The following is a 23072-nucleotide window of genomic DNA, read 5'->3' as shown; positions in this document are numbered from 1 at the left end:
AGAAAACACAATGAACAATCGTATAAAAATGACAGATTCGAAATTCAAATGTAATATTTTTTTATAATTAAGTGTAACAGTATTTATGGCCAGACTAAGTAGAATGAAATGAACTGCTCGAAACAGCAATAAAAAAAAACAATTGTAATTTTTCTCTTTTCTGTGCATCATGTACTGTAATTTAATCCTTTAACTGATTTTGAAAAGAGCAACACCAGAGTGTCTTGCCCGTTCTTCTCTGGTGACAACTGCTTTACAAACTGGCGGTAGAGTTAATATTGACGGAATCTAAATAATGTATAACATTCAACAGGTCCAAATAAATTATTTCATTTCATACAGAACGTTAGGTAATATAACACAGGCTATGAAAGGACTGCATTTGAATATACACCAAGTTAAGGTATAAGCCAATGTAATATTTCTTATCTGTCCAATATGTATTTTGCGTTGCCAGTATGGAAACATTAAGCCCTAATTAACGCTCAATATTGTTTCCATCACTTGTGTAAAGCTCTACGTGTTTGCTTCTACATTATCATCATTTAGCAAACGTGGATGTGTTATTGTTTAGACTTTAGATATGGGCCGCAGCGCATACTATAGTTTTAGTATCGGCAATCTGCTAGTGTGGCCTTCGTTTATGTTTGTATCGCGTTCTTACGATTTCCAACCTATCGCTGCACTGAAATCGCGTTTTGGCGATGGCAAAAATCTGTTCGCAATACTAACATAGTAAGAATGCCCTATTCTGTTTAGTGAGGCATACCCGTCTTTTAGCAATTACGGGCGTTCTAATGGAAAGACAGCTTTGATAATCGTATAATTAAAAGATAAAAAATCAAAAATACGTAAAAAAAATCCCCTATTTACCTATACGGCTTCCAAAGATGGCCTTTTATTAGAACGCCTGTAATTGCAAAAAGACGGCTTTGCCCGCGTGGACGAAATAGCTGATTATATTGTTATATGATATTGATCAAAATTGTGTATTAATTTTGTTTATGCTATGCCGATACTAAAATCAATATTTGCTGTGACTCGATAGACGTAGAACGTTGATTATAGTATAAACCTATGGTAAAGTGAAGTGAAGATCGCAGGGGTCCTTGCAGCTGGTGCACATCTGGTTTTATAAAATGTTTGTTGTAGACACGACCTTTTTACATAAACCCATCATTTATATCGCTGGGGAGGGGTTAAAACTTGTTAGTACACGAACTCTGTAGTTGGTTATAGTTGTAAAATTTCCTTTGGCTCCAGCTGCCCTTGCCAATTTTTAATAGTACCTATAGATAGCCTTAAATATATGCAAGTACTACAATAATATTGGTAATACGACTCTATTCAAAATTTTGTGTATGTATTCTTTCCTAAATTATTACATAAGTTAGTTAAAGGGCTACCCACGTAAAATTTTACAATGTTTCGAGTAGATGTGAAATTATTTCAAATATTTGTTGAATCGTGCTAAATAATTACAGAGTGTTATTTAGATAGTTAAGCCAATGTGTTATCTAACTTTGTAAACCGTTTTTAGTTTCATTATGTTTTAATATATTTTTTTATGTTGCTTCTGCGGTCGCGTGCTGGCTTGTTTCAAAAGAAAGTTGCAGTCTACTTACTAAGCTCTTCTATATTTTGTTTTTTTTTTTTTATGGAATATAAACTCTATTTTATACATTTCGAAAGTGTCCATAATTAAAGCATATTTATTGATTTTTCCATTAATTCGATAACAATCCAGCACACGATCGCTAATCGAACCCGCGTTGCTTGACACAAGCGATGGATGCCGTAATGTTGGGAGTGTACGCAGGAGGCAAAATGGGGCTACAGGCGTACCATGGGCGCCATGTTCGCATACAGCAAGCAGGCAGATCGTATGCTGATGTCGTACAATTGCCAGGTGCAGCAGTGCGCACGCGCAGGGCACGCCAGGACCGCCTCTAGAATGAGTCTCATACAGTGCATCAGGTAAGATTGATATTTTATTATTTATTAATGTTTCCTATGAATAATACATTTTGAGATTGTTGAATTTGTTTGACACTTCGACTAATGACCGAAATCAATTAAAGATCTTTAGCCTACCTTCTTGTCTAGGATAAAACAATGAACAAAATCATCTGTAAACTTGTTAACGAACTGCTCCATTTTCGCGTTGGGTCCAAAAGTAGCTATTGATGAAATATGCCGTAAATCAACCCCTTAACGATGTTTTGGGTTCAGGCTTCGTTAAATACTCAGCTTTTTTAAATTGTCTTACTCCGGTACAGTTTGTAAATTTATTTGGACAACAAAACAGATTACAATAAATGTCTATTAAAAAAGTGCTTCAATGTATTACGCCAAATTGAACATTTAAGTTATTTACTAACGACACGCAATTACTCGTCCGAGCCCAATGAGATATCAATAAAATATTGCCATATATAAACTAGTAAATATTAGATCACAACATGTGCAAACTTTGGCGCCGTGTGATCATGATATATATTCGGTTACTGCTAATTATTCCTATTGTATTTCAATATAAATAGCAACGATATCGATGCCACGCTCCGCTGTAAAATCGATTTATTCACGATCACGAAGATTTAAAGCGATCGAATATTTATAAATACGTAGATCCACAATATTTACATTAACCGAGCTTTCACAAGATGCGCCGCCTACACGCTGGAATTCATAGAACTGCACAATAACACCTACTTACGAGGAATAGAAATATACATACCAGAGTCCAACAGAAGCAAAATAGTTTAAAGAAATATCTTTAAAAAAGGATTTTATCTAAAACTCCTAGTTAGTAATAAGGAAAGTAACATTAGCATTTTGCAAGATCCTTCCTCGCCCTTGGATCTTAATAATAGTAATTTACCATTTTCATATCCGAATAATCCTAGCTTTTAGTTCTCAACCTCCTAACGAATCAATTGAATTCGAAATTTCGAAATGACAAATCACTCCCAAATTTCTGGATGTTTCTCTCAATACCAAGTCGTCGTTCACCAAGTACGTTGGCTTATTATTGAGTTCTGTATTTAGACTTGTATCAAGACGCTCGACAGATGTAGGTCTTGTATCTGATTAGTCACTTACCGTGCGAGGTATTTCGAACCGGGGTGTCATTTAATTTATTAGTACATCGCTCGTAAGTGTCACGTATGTTGGGAACAACAATTCATTCATCTAAAATAACTTTGTGTTAAACTAATAAAATGTACGAAGATAAATCAATTAAATTGACGGGAGAAATTTTGACACGAATGAAGTCTGCAATGTTTTCAGACCGCCCAATCAAAATTTTGCGAATAGCTCGTTTGTCAGTAAAATATGATTACTGAAATAGGTTCAAGGACTAAAATACCTAAAAATAGTGTAGTCGCATTTTTTTTAACGTCACGTTTGTTAGCCTGGCAAGGGTCGGCATGAACATACAGACCGGACATTTGGGTGAGCACATTAGGCACTTTCAACCCTTAAAAATAAAGCGACCATGCTGAAGGCAACCCACTAACCGGTTACGAACGTCGGCTGTGATCGTCACTAGAGATGAGATATCAACGATTAGGGATAAGCCGAATTATAGATCGTTAAGACTAAGTAAAATGCAAGAATGTTCATTTAGCGGTAGATGATGAAATACTGCACAAGATATAAGATAAGAGATACAAGATATAAGTCATAGTAAAGTAAAGAAACGGGTATTTACTCTAAAAGTACTTTCTTATTCAAATACAAATTATGATTCCATGATACGTAGAGAAGTAATGCTTAGTGATGAAATAGCAAACAGTCAAGAATATTTTCTGTTCTGTTTCGACGATAATGAACAAAAAACAACGGTAGATATTATGTAAATTAAAAATAATTTAGTTTTATCCAGGGAGTGCTTACGTCTATAAAAGATAATGATAAGTAAATTTGTAAACATTTTGCACCACGGGTGTGTCATGAAATCCGCGCATGATCGTCTCTCGTGACAATCCCGATTTTCCTTATCGAGTTTGATAGTGAGCAGTAAAAAGTGGTTATAACAAGTCGCTGATTATTTCGGCTTAAAATTATTGCTACGCAATTAGAGATAGGATAGGGTGCTTTACCCTTATCTTTCGATTTGAAACTCGTATTTTTATTTTGATGACTGGTCACGGTACCTGTACCTTCTTACTTCCCTACTTTAAATCCCACTACGGCATTATCAAATAGAAACTCCAGTGTATTCAAATGAGGTGACTAATTTACGTTAAACTATAAATAATTTAAAAGCGTTTGAAAACGTATTGGTTTACCTCTACGAAGGAAAACAAGGCGTTTAATTTAGTAATGAAACGATCATAATAAAACTCATATAAGTGAATGACGCTTCACTTGCATCGGATGTGCTCAGTGGACGAAAGCCAAAACTTCGAATCTCGCAAAACAACAGTTACACATCAATATAGCTTATGTTGGAAATGTCTAATTATAAATTAACACCTATACGAGTATATAAAGATAACTAATACGGATAAGTATGTTTAAGTAGCCAGGTATTGCCTTATGCGCACGCTCAATGGTCATAAATAATGTGGATTAAATGAATTTTGATTGAACGTATGATTGGCAGGTATGAAGAACAGACACACACACAGTTACACTTTTTATACCCGAGGGGGTCGTTAGAGAAGCCACTGGTGCTTCCACTTTCCGCCGTGTGTGTTACGTCCATGCCGTGATAGGGGATGAATCTATCGCCATATTAAACACAAATTCCAGACTCCGGGGCCGCACTGAAACAAAAAACCCAATATCACTTTGCCCGACCCGGGGATCGAACCCGAGACCTCAGCACTGCAGTCGTACAAAATACAACGCTGTCACCGAGGCCGTCATAATAACTTATCTACAACAATTTAACCTTCATCCGACACCAAACAAACAACTCCAGATTTTTAATATACCGATAAAAATATCCTCAGCATTATCTAAATGAGATACCCATTGACGTCATGCACCTTAATTTGTTTCAGGCACATAGTCCAAACGGAGGGTCCGAGGGCGCTGTTCAAAGGACTTGGGCCTAACATTGTGGGTGTGGCGCCGTCACGCGCGATCTACTTCTGCACATACTCGCAGGCTAAGGCTATACTGAATCAGCACATACCTCCGGACACGCCGATAGTTCATCTGTCTGCAGCCAGCGCGGCAGGTATGAATGTAAACTAGCAACACCACCAGATTGCAGGTTGATTGTGAAGGGTGAAGTTTCCCGAAAGGGAACCTGACATAACATATAGGTAGTAGGTACTAATTACGTAAATACGGTCTGCATTCTAATGATAATTACATTTTACATGAAAGGAAGTCAGCAGGAATTGGGTTATATGGACCTTTCGCCACTGCTGTAGACATGATTTTTTATTGCCATTGTTAACATTTTAGCTTTTATGAGTAGTGGTTACGCTAATGTTGTGGGGCATCTGTCATGTTATAGTAGTCATAAGGAAGAGAAAGACACACTTGTAGTTGTGCAGAACAGTCCCGGATGTAGAATTTTTTCGAAGCAGAGCAAAATCTGGTATAGCCGCCCCCGCCCACTTATGTTTTACCTTTGTCATCATCATTTCTCTCCCGGCGAAAAAAAAATGTGTTAAATGTACTGGATGTCTCAGTAGTCAATGTAGCGTTAATAATGAGTTGTGTATTCGTCTGCCAAGTTTGGATTTGCCGCCCTCTGAATTCGCCGACTATGGCATGAGTCCCGGGTCCCCCCCTCCCCTAGATCCGGAATTACATTTAAATACAATCCTCGGGTCGATGCGACCGCTGTTATTTCACCCCACAAAAAACCTCTTGAAGCTTTACACCTCGAGTGGCCCTGGACTAATTGTTGATTATATAAGTACCTACGCTGTCATATGTATCTGTTAATAGTAACTATTTGGATCTTCTATGCAATCAGAAGTATCTCGTTCCAAATGTCCACGACGCTACAACTTTTATCGTAGTGTGGGATTTAGATTGTTCTGTCAGTTGAGTCAATTTCTTATTATGACTGCAGGATATATTTTTACCTTATTTTTTCAATGGATTGACGCAAGTTGTTTTCATTTATATTTGGATTTTATTCATAATTTCTCATACGTCTTATTGTCATTTACTGGCGGCCCCGCCCATGTGAAAGAGTTATAGTTGTTCCGGGATATAAGTCCCAGTATAGATAGATTATCTTCGGATAAAAAGTAGCATATGTCCTTTCCAGGATCCTTAACTCTCCATATGAAATTTCATCAAAAAGTATTGCTTAGTTTTTGAGTTTATCCAGACAGACAAACGCTGCAGGGACTCTGTTGTGTAATATGTAAGGATGCAATATCTTTTTGAATCTACTGTATTTATTTATTTATTAATTAGGTTTTCCAGCAGACTTAACACTACGATAACAATATTTTAAATATTATAACTTATAGCTATAATGTAAGCCCAAGTTAGGAAAACTCAACATGCACATAATTTAAACTAAAAGTGACTTAAGCGCAGCGAATCAAGCACAATATAATTTGGAGACGTTCACGCAGTATGTTAAAATATGCCAGACTATATAAATCCTATAGAAAAATTAAAACAAATATTAAAAAAAAAATAGAAAAGTAACTCACAAAAAAGAAGCCAAAAACTAAAAACTGTGCAAGCTGTAGCCAAGAATAAGCAAAATTCCAACAGAGGTTAATTCATATTTAAATTTGATTTTTGAACGTATCGCTTATACTCTTCAGTAATTACATCAATAGCAATATTAGGTTGGCCAGACATGTTCTAGATGTTTTACTACTCTTAGGTCGATCAGTGGTACAATGGCCCACTTCAAAAACTCACGGTTGTTACTACATGACACTCTTTAAATATTACGTACAATGTATTATTTGTACATAGTTAAACTACTACTATTAGTAGTATGGAGTGATATAGCCGTAAAATGTTAATGACATACACATGTTTAACAAATAAATATATGTTTATCTGTGAATGAAATTTAAGATTTTTAGAAAAGAATGAACCATATTCATGTTAGAAATACTTTTATTTATAATTTTTGTTATTTACTTTTAATTCTAATTAAGGAATTTCTAAATAAAGTCATTACACAATATGAAAATCTGCCTTGACTCCTATCCTCACCTATGGACTTTAACCTCTTCAAATAAAGATTATTGTTACTTTATGTCTGGGTTTTCAATTGATAAGATGCAATGACGTACATTGTATTTCTTTACATTATTGCAGATTATGCTAACGATTAAACACACAGGATGTATTGCAAAATCTGATAGTGGCATTTTTCATTTGGCTATCATGAAGTTAGATTGATGGCTAGAATTTCATTGATATATATTTTATCAATGTTTTTTATTATAATGAAAATTTCGATTGAAAACTTGTAATGATAATCGGTTTTCAACTAGATAAATACACATAAATGCCAGGCACTACAATTATCTAAACACTTCTCTTACGGTACTATAAATGTGATAATATTTTGAAGCATATAGCAAGGACTAAACACAAAAAAGTTAAGCACATTTTCAATTGTATATACTTTACCATTTACATCTATCAAACTCGTTGCTTTATATGTTCTATGTATTTATAAAAATAAACATCTCTCAGTAACACCGGTGGCAACAAACTGTGAATAAACTTTACCTTCAGTAAAAACCTCGGTACTATCAGATAATCAATCTGAAAACCCCTGCCACCGGTATACAGCGAATACATCCTTCCCTCTCCAACCTCTATCCTATCCCTATTATCCTATTCCCCTTCCCATTCTCTGTACCTGCAGTCGTTAAGCCGGGGGGAACCAGTAACCCATTCGCAGGTTCCCCTCGGTGTAGACTGCAGGATCACCAACAAAACAAAATAAAAAAAATCTCTCAGTAAAGTAAGCAGATAATGAATGCAGAATCATCAGCAAAAAGAACATATCTCAGTAAAGTAAGCAAATAAACAATATTATAATGAAATTCGTCGTTGCAGGATTCGTGTCGTGCACAATGACCAACCCGATATGGTTCGTGAAGACTCGATTACAACTCGACGGACAAAACGTGACGGCTCTGCAATGCATTAAAAGGATATATGCTAAGTCGGTACGTACACTCATTAGATTATATTATTTATTCCTTTAATTCACATCTCATCAACAATGTCACTCAATATCCTTGCAAGTTATAAGTTACAAGTTACAATGGATACATGTTACTGGTGGTAGGTTATATTTTATATCCGCCCGGATAGGAACCGTACACAAGGTGTTAAAACCCGCCATAGCGGCCCACGTAAATGTGTCGCGTTCCGGGATCAGCCTGTGTATATCCGGTTCCAATAGACCAGCATAATTGTGTCGACTGTCAAGGGTTAGTCATCTCTCTTCAGTCGCCAGTCGACATTCTATTGAACTCCACTCTACTTACCATCAGGTGCAGTGGAGTCGCTTTGTCGTGTCCTTTTAAAAAAGCGTGCAGTATTTTGAGCATTTTTGCGGTTATTATTATTTAATTTGTTATTGTCATAAAATTTTAATAATTAAAAAATTAAGTTGATTACGGTATAAAATTTTCTCTGAGAAACTGTAATGAGGATCGTTTTTCTTTTATTCTTTATAAGCCATGCATACATGTTTATTTTTAATATTTTTATTTTTTTCATAATGTTTGGATTATGAAAAAATCATCCTTACTCAGAAAAAGATCTATATCTTACTTACAATTTGTTATTGAGAAGTCATAATCATAATTTTAAATAAATTATAAAACACAATACGTGGACGGGAATAGAAGTGTAAGTAATACGGACAGATGACGCAAATTACTTTATGTTGGAGATTGTAACCTTCGTCGTGACTTATTATTTTTTATATGTTCTATTTTTAGAACTAATTGTATTTTGTTTGCCATAGTTACTTCTTTTTAGTCCGAAATAAACACTCATGTCAATAACATCTTTTTACTAACTTTATTTAATTACTAAGAACAAATACCATATTTACAACACGTTATCAGCACGAACGCTTAGTTCTTAGTTTTTTTTTTTTTTTCACGTTATTTAGTAAAATAAAGTTGAATATATTTTTTGTGTGACTAGGAAATAGTAATAGTCTGAAAATGTCACATGAATCTGGAGATGTTTCGAGTGTGAAAAATTCCCTGCGTCGATCACATCTTTTCCATTTCCTTGTTTGAGGATAAAAGATGGATATCCGACTTGGAAGTTCAAGATGCGAAATTACCTTATCCATGAGGATTTATGGGAAACAATTAGTGGATACCGAGATGGAGACACAACCCATGCCTCTACAAAGGTACGCAAAGACGCAAAGGCATTAGCAAAGATATGCTTATCAGTAGAAGGTGCAGCGATAACCCATATAAGATGTGCGAAAACTGCATCTGAGGCATGGACTTGTTTGCAAAAAGCCTTTGAAGATAAGGGAATAGGACGAAGATTATTTTTGGAGCGTAGACTGTACAGGTTGAGTCTATCAGAGTTCAAAAATATTGAACTATATATTAACGCAGTTATGTCAACCGCACAGGATCTTGCGGATATTGATGTAGTCATAGAGGACAAGTCTATTGCTGCAATACTTTTGGGAGGTCTAACTCCAAGGTATGAACCTCTCATTATGGCTTTAGAAAATTGCAATGTAGACGTGACTACAGAGTTGGTGAAAACAAAACTGCTTAATGAAATGTCCAAAGATGTGGCTACGTCATTAGACTCTGTTTTTCATGCGAAGAAGAAGCCTAAGTCAATGAAGAAGAATATAGTTTGTTATGAGTGCAAGACACCTGGACATAAGAGACCAGACTGTCCACAGAGAAACAAGAAGGAGAAAGGCAATGCGGTAAATACCAATGATACGATATTTACAAGTCTTAATACTTCTGGAAACCCAAGAAAGGACATAATTTATGTAGATTCAGGTTGTACTAGACACATGACTTCTAGACGGGACTGGTTTCAGAATATCTCGATACAGAATCAAGGTACTGTTACTGTCGCAAATGGAGAACAGATTAAGTGCTGCGGAATTGGAAATATTTCAATAAACACGCCCGAGAACGTGGTCAACAATATTAGTGATGTTGCTTATATACCAGATTTGAAAGCTAGTTTGTTATCTGTATATAAAACTGTTGAAAAGGGTTTTATTTGTGTTTTTGATAAAAATGGATGTAACTTTTATAAATCTGATACTTTTAATTTTACAGGTGAATCTGTTGCTCATGCCTCGCCCTGTGGTGGACTGTACGTTTTAGATGGAACTGTAAATGTTTCCGAGAATGTGGCGGATATTTTTTGACACAAGATGTGCACTCTGGTTGTCAGGATAGTTATCAAATATGGCATAAGAGGTTAGGACATTTGTGTCGTATAGGCATGAACCAATTGAAAAATCACAAGGTAGGTATAAAGTATACAGGAGTAGATAAAACTAGTTGTATCGCTTGCGTGGAAGGTAAACAAGCAAGAAAACCTTTCAAAAGGTTAGCGTTTAATAGGGCTACTTCCCCTTTGGAACTGATCCATATGGATTTGATGGGACCGGTGTCTACAACTTCTTTTCAAGGAAATAGATATATGTTGACAATAGTAGACGATTATACGCGAAAAGTGTTTGCTTATTTTATTTCTTCTAAAACAGAAGTCAAAGATATATTTTGTGTGTTTCAATGTTTTTGTTGAAAATCAGTTAGATAAAACAATTAAAGCAATTAGGACTGATGGAGGTAAGGAGTTCGTGAATAAAGAGTTTGTTGATTATCTTGCTTCAAAAGGTATAGAACATCAAACAACGACGCCTTATAGTCCTCAGCAAGTTGGAGTAGCGGAACGCACCCATCGTTCGGTTACAGAAAAGGCAAGAACGTTGCTAGCTGAAAGTTCACTACCGAAAGCATTCTGGGAAGATGCATTCCAAGTTGCCATTTACCTTAAGAATAGGTCTCCTCATCGAGCCTTAGGTGGACAAATTCCTTATGACAAATGGTATGGACGAAAAGGTGATCTTAGCCATCTAAAAGTATTTGGTTGTAGAGCTCTAGTCCATATACCTTCGTGTCACAGGAAGAAATTAGATGTCAAGGCACAGGAAGCAATTTTCGTCGGTTATTCTGAAAATCCAGGCACTTATATTTTTAGGGACCCTGCTAACCCACGAAAAGTTATTATATCCAGAGATGCAACCTTTTTGAAAATTGCTTTACAGCGCTAAAGCAGAAGCAATCTGTCGCACAGTCAGAATCTATATTGTTATTTGATGAGCAAAAAGAGATTGATTCTGAGTTTGATCATGACTGTCAATTCTATGACTGTGATGAGAGTATCAGCCCGGCGGCTGAAGCAACTTTACCAGTAAATCTAGAAAGTGCAAAAGAGTCAGTGACTCTGGAAGAGCGAGAGTCTCTCAGTGACTTAAGGCTGCCTAGTGTGGAAGAAGAGACAGCGAATTTGGAACAGGAATCGCACCCTGAGCGCAGATACCCTTCCAGAGATAGAAAAGCAACAAATTTTTATAAAGCTTACAATACGTCAATGGTAGATTCTAATGAACCTACGACATATTACGAAGCTACTCATGCCGATGATGCTGATAAGTGGCAACATGCTATGGTTGATGAGTATAGTTCCTTAAGGAAACTCCATACATGGAATTTAGTAGATAGACCTAACAAAAGGTTATACCATGTAAATGGATTTACAAAATTAAAAGGGATGCTTATGGTAATATTATCAAGTATAAAGCGAGACTCGTCGTCAAAGGTTTTCATCAAGTTGAAAGTGTAGACTACAAGGAGACGTTCGCACCAGTGATTCGTCATTCTTCCCTCCGCACGTTGTTTGCGATAGCTGCAGATATGAAGTTGAGAATGAAGCACTTAGATGTCGATACAGCTTTCCTTAACGGAGATTTAGAAGAAGAAGTTTTCATGGAGCAACCTCTTGGTTTTATTGAAAAGGGTAAAGAAAACAAAGTTTGTTTATTGAAGAAATCTCTTTACGGTCTTAAACAGGCACCGCGAGCTTGGAATAAAAAGTTAAATGAAACGCTTTTTAAAAATAGGTTTCATAGGAACTCCTTCCGAACCTTGTGTGTATACTAAACTTTTGGTAAAGAACTTGTAATATTAGGAATCTTTGTTGATGACATAATAGTCTTCTTTAATTCTGATTTGACATTTGACACTGTCAAGAATGATTTGTCGAAATATTTTTCATTAAAAGATCTCGGAATACTGAAATGTTATTTGGGACTACAAGTTGAAAGTGATTCCGAGAGTATAAGGTTGAACCAGCGAAATTATATTCTTTCTATATTAGAAAAATTTAATATGAAGGATTGTAAGGCCGTGGATACTCCATTAATTAAAAAGAATATGGAAAAAGAATGGATGGTCAAGTCGGTGAGTCTTATCCTTATCAAAACTTAATAGGATGCCTCATGTATCTAGCGGTAAACACACGACCAGACATCGCTTACGCCACGAGCTATTTAAGTCAATTTAATACGTGTTTTACTAAAGAACACTGGAATGCTGCTAAAAGGATTCTGCAATACCTAAAAGGTACCCTAAACTATTCATTGGTTTACAGGAAGAATAGAGAACCTTTAAAGGGTTTTTGTGACGCAGACTGGGCAAACTGTCCAATCGACAGAAGGTCATACACCGGTTATGTTTACAAGTTAAGTGGAGGTCCAGTATCATGGGAATCCAAGAAGCAACCTACTGTTGCGTTAAGTTCGGCCGAGTCAGAATATATGGCATTAGCGTCTGCCACGAAGGAAGCGTGTTACTTACGTCGGTTTATATACGAGATAACAGGTATACTTTGTTCAGTTAACTTAGCTTCTGACAGCCAAAGTGCCATTAATCTTGTTCGAAATCCTGTACACCACAGCAGGACGAAGCATATAGATACTAGGTTTCACTTTATTAGGGAAAAGGTATCTAATAATATTGTTAAGTTAGAATATATAAAAAGTAACGATATGCCTGCTGATGTACTAACGAAGGCCCTCGGACCTCTAGCACACAAACGATGTGTAGTTAACTTAGGTTTAGAAACTTAATTATTTTATTTGTTTTGTTTCTGTCACAACTGCGATTAAGGGCGGCTGTTGGAGATTGTAACCTTCGTCGTGACTTATTATTTTTTATATGTTCTATTTTTAGAACTAATTGTATTTTGTTTGCCATAGTTACTTCTTTTTAGTCCGAAATAAACACTCATGTCAATAACATCTTTTTACTAACTTTATTTAATTACTAAGAACAAATACCATATTTACAACACTTTATAATAGCAATTAAACATTTAAATAAAACAGTGAAAAGAATTGTTAAAGTAGACTTATTGATCGTATTTTCATCCAAAATCGTTCAGCGGTTACTCCGTTGACTTTTAATAAAACAAAACTTTTTCATAAACATACGCATTCATAATATCACTAACTACTTAATGCTCAACATGTAAGCCGGCTAACATTCCAATGGCAAATGGGGTAAAGAAGTAAGATAAAATACGATAATTGAAAATTCAACCCTAAATACATTTGTATAAGAATGACATTAGAATAACCGGTTTGTCGGCAGGGCATCCGCGGCTTCTACAAGGGCATCACCGCGTCGTACATGGGCATCAGTGAGACCGTGGTGCACTTCGTGCTGTACGAGGGCGTGAAGGCGCGCGTGGCGGCGGCGCGGGGCGCGGGCGGCGCGGCGCCGGAGCGCTCGGCGAGGGACTTCCTCGAGTTCATGGCCGCCGGCGCCTTCTCCAAGACCGTCGCCTCGTGCATTGCTTATCCGCATGGTGAGTCTTTGTTCTGGAGTGTCTTATTAATATGGAGTATCTTCATAGACGGAGCCAAGTAACTCAGGTTGGAGTACATCTAAAATTGTACCTCCGAAGCGGTAGTTTCATTTACTTTCTTTGCTCTATGAGTGCCTCAATATAGAGTTTTTTCATAGACGGAGCCAAATAACTCGGGTCGGGGTACATCTCAAATTGTACCTCCGAAGCGGTAGTTTCATTTACTTTCTTTGCTCTATGAGTGCCACAATATAGAGTTTTTTCATAGACGGAGCCAAATAACTCAGGTTGGGTACATCTCAAATTGTACCTCCGAAGCGGTAGTTTCATTTAGATGTCCCCCAATAACTCAAGTACATACGTTTATGATTGGGTTGAATCCACTAGAGGAGAGGGAGAGGGGGAAGGGGGTGCATCGAAGACTGCAGTCCTCCCCGTGATCATTAAATATTAATGCCCCAAAGATCATTTGTCATCTGTAAAGTATTAAATTTAATTAAATTTATCTGATCAGTTCTATTCTGTTTCCGATCCGTCTCGATTATATGGAATTATATAAACCGGCCGTTAGACAACAAAAAAATTACAGATAAACGATTAATGTCTAATCAATGTAACCGTCTAGCATAATGAATTCATACTTCAAGACGCTATGACAAAGGCAACACTAATGCACGAAAAACGATCACTCATCGCGATAGGGAAGCTTCAGTATCATTGTTGTCACAGTAGAGATTAGACAGGAGTTCACTAGCATACATCTGCAATCTTATCTTATTTGATAGGGGGCACGATAGGGGTGCATAGTAACAACATTTTATCACATAAAAAATTACACTATATAGTGTCAAAGTGGAAATAAAAATTTTTAAAAAAATATATTAGATAATTATTTTTTACAAGTCATTTTAAAGTGGCAAAGTAGAGATAAAATGGAAGAAAGAGATAGAGTAACTTTTCACGTTGTTTAGTTAACATATCGCTAAAAAATCAAAAGATAAACATCTGTAGTGTTTACTCAAATAATTATGAAATGTTTGTTTATAAAACTCATATATACGTACAAAACATCATGCATTACGCTTTTCAAAAGTAGCTAGGTTTGTATCATCCACATTTCGCACGTTGTGTTAAGTCCCATGTTACAGCCAGCGAGCCTTTTGCCATTTACCGAGCACCGTGTTTAAATTAGGAATTACTGTGTTGCGAGGATAATCACGGTGTATTTACTTTTTACATTAAATCAGTTAAACTTAGCCGTAATGAGCAGGAACTAAAAAAAAGAGTAAAAATTATGTAATGCAATACATTGGTAATACAATGAAATATAACACATTCAACACCTTGAACGATAGAAGACATATTAAATACTAGCTTTTGCCCGCGGCTCCGCCCGCGTTATAAAGTTTTTCAGGCTAAAGTTTTCCGTTATAAAAGTCACGCTATATATTTTCTCGGGAGCCTATGTTCTTCCCAGGGTCTCAAACTGTCTCCATACCAAATTTTATCCTAATACGTTGGGTAGTTTTTGAGTTTAACACGTTCGGGCAGACCGATGCAGCGGGGGACTTTTGTTTTATGATATATTTTTGTAGAACTTTTTAAGAGGAACAATCCCGTCATACATTATTGTTGCATAACTTTAACCGTTTACGCAGCGCACGCAACAGAAGCTCTCAAAACTAATAAATTGTCCCCGTTTTTGCATCATGTTTCATTACTGCTCCGCTCCTATTGGTCATAGCGTGACGATATATAACCTATAGCACTCCAGGAACAAAGGGCTATCCAACACAAAATATTTTTTCAGTTCGAACCGGTAGTTCCTGAGATTAGCGATTACTGCTCCGCTCCTATTGGGCATAGCGTGATGATATATATAGCCTATAGCATTCCAGGAACAAAGGGCTATCCAACACAAAAATAATTATTCAGTTCAAACTCCTAGTTTCTGAGATTAGCCGTTACTGCTCTGCTCCTATTGGTCATAGCGTGATGATATATAGCCTATAGCACTTCACGAACAAAGGGCTATCCAATACAAAATGATTTTTTTAGTTCGAACCGGTAGTTCCTGAGATTAGCCATTACTGCTTTGCTCCTATTGGGTATAGCGTGATGATATATAGCCTATAGCACTCCACGAACAAAGGGCTATCCAACGCAAAAAGAATTTTTCAGTTCGGACCGATAGTTCCTGAGATTAGGCATTACTGCTCCGCTCCTATTGGGTATAGCGTGATGATATATAGCCTATAGCACTCCATGAAAATAGGGCTATCCAACGCAAAAAGAATTTTTCAGTTTGGACCAGTAGTTCCTGAGATTAGCGCGTTCAAACAAACAAACAAACAAACTCTCCAGCTTTATATAATAGTATACTAGCTTTTGCCTGCGGCTCCGCCCGCGTTATAAAGTTTTTCGGGCTAAAGTTTTCCGTTATAAAAGTCACGCTATATATTTTCTCGGGAGCCTATGTTCTTCCCAGGGTCTCAAACTGTCTCCATACCAAATTTTATCCTAATACGTTGGGTAGTTTTTGAGTTTAACACGTTGGGGCAGACCGATGCAGCGGGGGACTTTGTTTTATGATATATTTTTGTAGAACTTTTTAAGAGGAACAATCCCGTCATACATTATTGTTGCATAACTTTAACCGTTTACGCAGCGCACGCAACAGAAGCTCTCAAAACTAATAAATTGTCCCCGTTTTTGCATCATGTTTCATCATATATATAGCCTATAGCATTCCAGGAACAAAGGGCTATCCAACACAAAAAGAATTATTCAGTTCAAACTCCTAGTTTCTGAGATTAGCCATTACTGCTCTGCTCGTCATAGCGTGATGATATATAGCCTATAGCACTTCACGAACAAAGGGCTATCCAATACAAAATGATTTTTTTAGTTCGAACCGGTAGTTCCTCAGATTAGCCATTACTGCTCTGCTCCTATTGGGTATAGCGTGATGATATATAGCCTATAGCACTCCACGAACAAAAGGCTATCCAACGCAAAAAGATTTTTTCAGTTTGGACCGGTAGTTCCTGAGATTAGTCATTACTGCTCCGCTCCTATTGGGTATAGCGTGATGATATATAGCCTATAGCACTCCAAGAACAAAGGGCTATCCAACGCAAAAAGAATTTTTCAGTTCGGACTGGTAGTTCCTGAGATTAGGCATTACTGCTCCGCTCCTATTGGGTATAGCGTGATGATATATAGCCTATAGCACTCCACGAACAAAGGGCTATCCAACGCAAAAAGAATTTTTCAGTTCGGACCGATAGTTCCTGAGATTAGGCATTACTGCTCCGCTCCTATTGGGTATAGCGTGATGATATATAGCCTATAGCACTCCACGAAAATAGGGCTATCCAACGCAAAAAGAATTTTTCAGTTTGGACCAGTAGTTCCTGAGATTAGCGCGTTCAAACAAACAAACAAACAAACAAACAAACAAACTCTTCAGCTTTATATAATAGTATACTAGCTTTTGCCCGCGGCTCCGCCCGCGTTATAAAGTTTTTCGGGCTAAAGTTTTCCGTTATAAAAGTCACGCTATATATTTTCTCGGGAGCCTATGTTCTTCCCAGGGTCTCAAACTGTCTCCATACCAAATTTTATCCTAATACGTTGGGTAGTTTTTGAGTTTAACACGTTCGGGCAGACCGATGCAGCGGGGGACTTTTGTTTTATGATATATTTTTGTAGAACTTTTTAAGAGGAACAATCCCGTCATACATTATTGTTGCATAACTTTAACCGTTTACGCAGCGCACGCAACAGAAGCTCTCAAAACTAATAAATTGTCCCCGTTTTTGCATCATGTTTCATCATATATATAGCCTATAGCATTCCAGGAACAAAGGGCTATCCAACACAAAAAGAATTATTCAGTTCAAACTCCTAGTTTCTGAGATTAGCCATTACTGCTCTGCTCCTATTGGGTATAGCGTGATGATATATAGCCTATAGCACTCCAAGAACAAAGGGCTATCCAACGCAAAAAGAATTTTTCAGTTTGGACCGGTAGTTCCTGAGATTAGCGCGTTCAAACAAACAAACAAACAAACAAACTCTTCAGCTTTATATAATAGTATATAGATAGATGAAGATATTAATCTTCTTACTTTGACGGTACATTAGTGCCAGATTACAGTGCACCTACAGTAATTACCAAGTACAATGTACGTGGAGACACTGCTCCGTACTAATACTGTACGAAAAAACCTAATATCAAAACTTTAAAATTCGATATCGTACTAGCACAGTCCTCAATCAACATCAGTAAAGACTTTAATCCTTCGTGACTTTTCACAATGGCACGTGGTATTCATACTGTAGCGGTGTGATGGCATTGTTTACAAAGAATAATCAACATATCTTATCGCGGTCAAAGCGAAAGTAGAACGCGCGCCAAAACTACATTTACAAATATATGCAACATTGTACAACTTGAAATAAGTTTTTAAATACTAGTGTATTCTATATACTAGGTGTGGTTTTAATTACCTCGGTGGCGTAGTAGAAATGCGTAAGCGGTACGAGTACGACCGGCGCTGAAGTCCTGGCTTCAATTCCCGGGTCAAGACAAAAATTATTGTGACTTAGGTTTTCCAGCTTAAATTACTCAGTCGCAGGTCGGAGTCAGGAAGTTGGTGGTGCGATACCCCCGTGCCTCGGAAAGCACGTAAAGCCGTTGGTCTTTCGCCTGATTTCTCTTCCGTCATGACGGATTGCCGTCTCTAATTATAAAGAAAATAAATATGAACAGAAATGTATTGTTTTGTGGGTATTTTGGAAATAATTTATTAATATTAATTATGTAAATTACAGAAGTAGCAAGGACGCGACTGAGAGAAGAAGGCGACAAATACCGCAAGTTCTGGCAAACTCTACACACGGTCTGGATGGAGGAAGGTTATCGCGGCGTATACAGGTAACCTTTATTTTAATAACTGTATTGTATTTCAAAAAAGATGTGCTGGCGGTTTAACCCGCGTGAATGGGGTTTTCGGGATAAAAGACCGGCTATATATTTTCTCGGGATAGAAAATAGTATATAGCCTTCCCAGGGTCTTGAACTATCTCCATACGAAATTTTATAAAAATCCGTTCAGTAGATTTAAAAAAAATCCATAACATACAGACAGACAGAAAAAAACTAAATTAGTGGCGTAGTTGTATAACGGTTCGACTGTGGTGCTGAGGTCTCGGGTTCGATTCCCGGGTTGGGTAAAGTGGTATTGCGTTTTTCTACTAAATTAAACTAAATCAGGGTTCTCTAATTTAGAAAAGCGATATCGGGTGTGAACAATTTTGGTGTGAACTTCTTAAAATCATGACAAAATGCAAAGATATTCGTAGTACCTATTAGTAGCACATATATCAGATGGTATTGTTTTATTGTATTGAATTTAATGATATGTAATACTGTTGATGTACCTTTTACAAATAAATATATAAGATAGAATTCATGTAATAGAGATTGGAACGAAATATTTAGGCCATACGAAAGCAAAACCTATATTTACTTAAATGATCATCATCAGCCGAAGGATTTACTTAAATAATATCAATATATTATTACCATCTGTAACCCTGTATTCCGTGTCATTCTGATTTAATTTAAGACCATAACCAAATTCTACGTGACTAAATTTAAAAACGCAGTAATATAACCTTCGGACATATATTAAAATAATTTTATCATGAAAATATATTTTTAGACTAATTTATAGTGTCATGTGGGATAATAGAGAGAAAACAGACTAAATATAAAAATGAATTATAACTTCATTTATAGATAATCTTATCTGAAGCATCGTATCTTACGATTTAATAATTTTTCACTCTCTAAAAATATTTTTGCGTAGTTTAAACATTGTCATAACATATTGCGCATAATAAATGATCCTAGTGCAAACAAGTTGAAAGATGTGTGAGAGTTATATTTACGTACGTCTGTAAGCATTTGTCGCAATAACAGCATAAATGTAAATAAAACTAAGTGATTATTTAAAATGTTTTCTCACTTTGTAAATTATTGTGAAGTAGTTGTTAATATGTTTTTTTTTTCTTGGCTCTCTACCATTGTATATTGTCATTTCCAAATATACCGATTTCAACCAAAGGAATTAAGACAATGTTTTTTTTTTAAATTAAGTACTTGATGATTATCTATTTATTGATAAGGCATGTCAACAACATAAATACTTGCATTTCAGTTAACAATTATATAACCTTACTATTGTTTATATATGAAAAAAAAGCATCACCTAATTAAAATGATTTTTAAAATGGTATATAAAATTCAAATTACATACAACACATTATATACTATAATACACAGACTAAATACATTCCTTTAAACAACCCTATATTTTTGAAGGTAAAAATATATTTGACGAATAGAGTTATCTGAAAATTGGATGCAATCAACATAATTCCCAAATGTTTGATCTACAAAATCACCTGTAGGACCAGGAGTGCCTCTTTCTTCTTCCTTACCCAAATGTATATGACCATTTATATCTTTTTATTATATTTCAGGGGCCTGGGAACCCAGCTAGTACGACAGATACCTAACACGGCAATCATGATGTCCACATACGAAGCTGTGGTGTACCTCCTGACAACACACTTCAACAGTTCCTTCTACGAGAACACTTAGCAACTGCCCGGAGCCCGACAGGCTTGTATGTGAAGGTAGAAGCTTAGAAGATGTGTAGAGGCTGAAGTGTCCCCTTGTGTTGCGAGTGCTGTTAGCGCCCAGTGTTTTATAAAATTCTAAGCGATGCTGGCCATTGCCGGAAATGGTCTTGAGCGCTGTTGGGAGTCAGATTGTGCTAATAAGTCACAAAATGTGCTTTGCAAAAAATACCTTAAACGTTTGAAATAATGTCCTAAAATACTTAGCAATCAGCCAATTTCGCGAACGCAAAGTACACTACGGTGCCTTTAATTTAAATCTCTCAGTGGCCTTAATAGCCCCTGGCCCTTACACCGGCTACCCTTTCTCGAGTTTATGTTAAGTTGATACATCTCGAACATCGACGAATAATTTTATTCGATTACATAGATTATATGATAAACTATGTATTAACTAGGCAACAATGAGGCGCAACGTGTTGCTCAACATGCTTAGCAATAACGCGCCAATATTTAACATGCATATAAATTCGGAACACATGGAGGCTGAATATAGCCGAGGATTCCGCACGGCGCACCACACAATAGCTTGAAACTTGACATAGTTTTATTATTTGCTGTATGTTGTACATTTAAGTCTACATTCTACATTACAATCACCCTAATTCAAAACATTGTATGTATTACTATTTTTTATTATACTGTCGCTGAAGAAAAAGAGAAAATTTCTTGTAACTTCCTCAATTCTTACTTTTAATTTTATTTCATAATGTCTCCTTTCAAAAATTGAGTCGCCTGCCTATTACGTATCAAAGGATAGGTTCCTTGGAATCTTTTACGGTACATATCCCTTAAAAAATATACACGTCGTATTCACAAATTTGAATGTACCGCGTTGCGCCTAGTTGTTGCTTAGATAATACATAGTTAGTGACTGATTTTAAATATTGTCTGTAATCAATCACATAAAGAATGGACTGAGTATTTCTACTTCCTATCCAGTTGTCAAGCGAACACAAGCAGAAAAGTGCAAATGAAACAAAGCGATCGAGCGGCTTATAAACATAGAATGTGTACACTAAAGACTAATAGAAAGGAGAGTATGAGTCGTACACTTGATGTGTCACTTCCTACAGTGATCGGTTAATGATCCTGCTGCTCAGTATATTCTGTATGTGATTGTAATTTATAACAGTCACACTGATTATGTTTAATACATTTCTATGAACACATTAGATTTTAAATTACGTACTTAGAAAGTTTTGTTTGGATAAAATGTTAAAAGTTGATTACTGTTACGCCCATAGAATATAGCTGTTTCATCAAAGTTATTTACAACATAGTTTTATATGTGATTCATAGAATGAAAATACTGTGTATTGTGTTGTCTTAAATATAGTGATTGTCAGTGTTTACAAAGTTCCATATATTTACAAAAATATTGCATGTTTACTACAAAATAAAATCTATGTTCGGACTGGTGTGAGGATGCTATCAAATGGACTGTATGCTTAATTGCGTTACTTAACTGAGCAAAGAAAATGCAATATGTTACTCTATTGTATGTAGAATGTGCGAGTTACTCAATTGGACAAGTTATCTGTGTAATGTTCAAGTCAGTGTGAGCAATTGAGTTCAGACATATAGTTTGTTTGTTAGCATGTGACACAAATACATTTAAGAAAAACAAATATACACATTTCCTATCATGTTACCCATGTTTATATTTTATCATGTTCATATGAAAAGTTATTTTGAAGAAAATGCATTCTTATCATGAAAAAGTTTAATAACGTAAAATAAATCATTGTTTTAGTCATAGTTTCTAGTCTTGTAAATGTGGCCAGATTGTAAAATAATACCCATTTTCTTAAAAATTACCATCGCACAAAACTGTATGATGTTGAAACAGTTAACATGAAAAGCTTCTTTTTGCCTTCTAAAATCAACTTATTAACTAGTCAGCACAAAAAGGTTTTGATAATTAATACAAAAGTTTTCAATGCAGCTATTCACCGTCTACTTTTATGGAACTTGTAAGTATAGTCTTGGATTTTTGACCATGCCTTAAATATATTTTTGTAGTCTGCTTTGTTATAGTACAAACATAAGACTTGTTTATAAGAAACTTGATGATCATGTAGTCCTCTTGCATAAAATAGTAAGAAGCTGTGATATAGCAAGTCTAAATATTAGTTATGGATATATTTACGCACATGTTTATTGCTTATGTTATTCTTGATAGCACATTTTGGGCGTGTTAAATTTTTACATAGATTTAATTCAGTCTGTGAACCTATTGTGTGGAGCCGGATACGAAAATTTTATTGGTATTTAATTGTTGAAATACCGTAAGTGAATCTACTGTAGGCATAATGAGGTTTCCAGACATAAGCTTATCTTTTGTTACTTATGTTATTTTAGAGGACAAATTTGGACTTATGTCGGACTGAGTATAAAATACTATTTGTTTAAAGAATAAATGATTATAAAAATATAACTCGGTTTTTATTATTATGGTGATAGTATCATATACAAGTTTATGAGTCATGTAA

General features: G+C 36.0%; 1 protein-coding gene across 3 annotated transcripts in view; it reads left to right on the top strand.

Moving 5' to 3' along the window:
• The window catches only part of LOC115441901 (mitochondrial carrier protein Rim2), a 37117-nt gene extending 14100 nt beyond the window's left edge, over positions 1 to 23017 (top strand). For 2 of the 3 annotated variants that reach the window (XM_037437174.1, XM_037437176.1), the window contains exons 3-8: positions 1820 to 1977; positions 5019 to 5197; positions 8026 to 8138; positions 13647 to 13863; positions 18703 to 18805; positions 20419 to 23017. In XM_037437174.1, coding sequence (XP_037293071.1) covers positions 1820 to 1977; positions 5019 to 5197; positions 8026 to 8138; positions 13647 to 13863; positions 18703 to 18805; positions 20419 to 20539 — 891 coding nt within the window. In that variant the 3' untranslated portion in view covers positions 20540 to 23017. The remainder of the gene's footprint in view (positions 1 to 1819; positions 1978 to 5018; positions 5198 to 8025; positions 8139 to 13646; positions 13864 to 18702; positions 18806 to 20418) is intronic. The other variant, XM_037437175.1, reaches the window with a different exon arrangement.
• Positions 23018 to 23072: the final 55 nt, after the last annotated feature.

This window comes from Manduca sexta, chromosome 10, assembly GCF_014839805.1.
Source record: "Manduca sexta isolate Smith_Timp_Sample1 chromosome 10, JHU_Msex_v1.0, whole genome shotgun sequence".
Taxonomy (NCBI): Eukaryota; Metazoa; Arthropoda; class Insecta; order Lepidoptera; family Sphingidae; genus Manduca; species Manduca sexta.
This window is presented reverse-complemented; position numbering and strand designations above follow the sequence as displayed.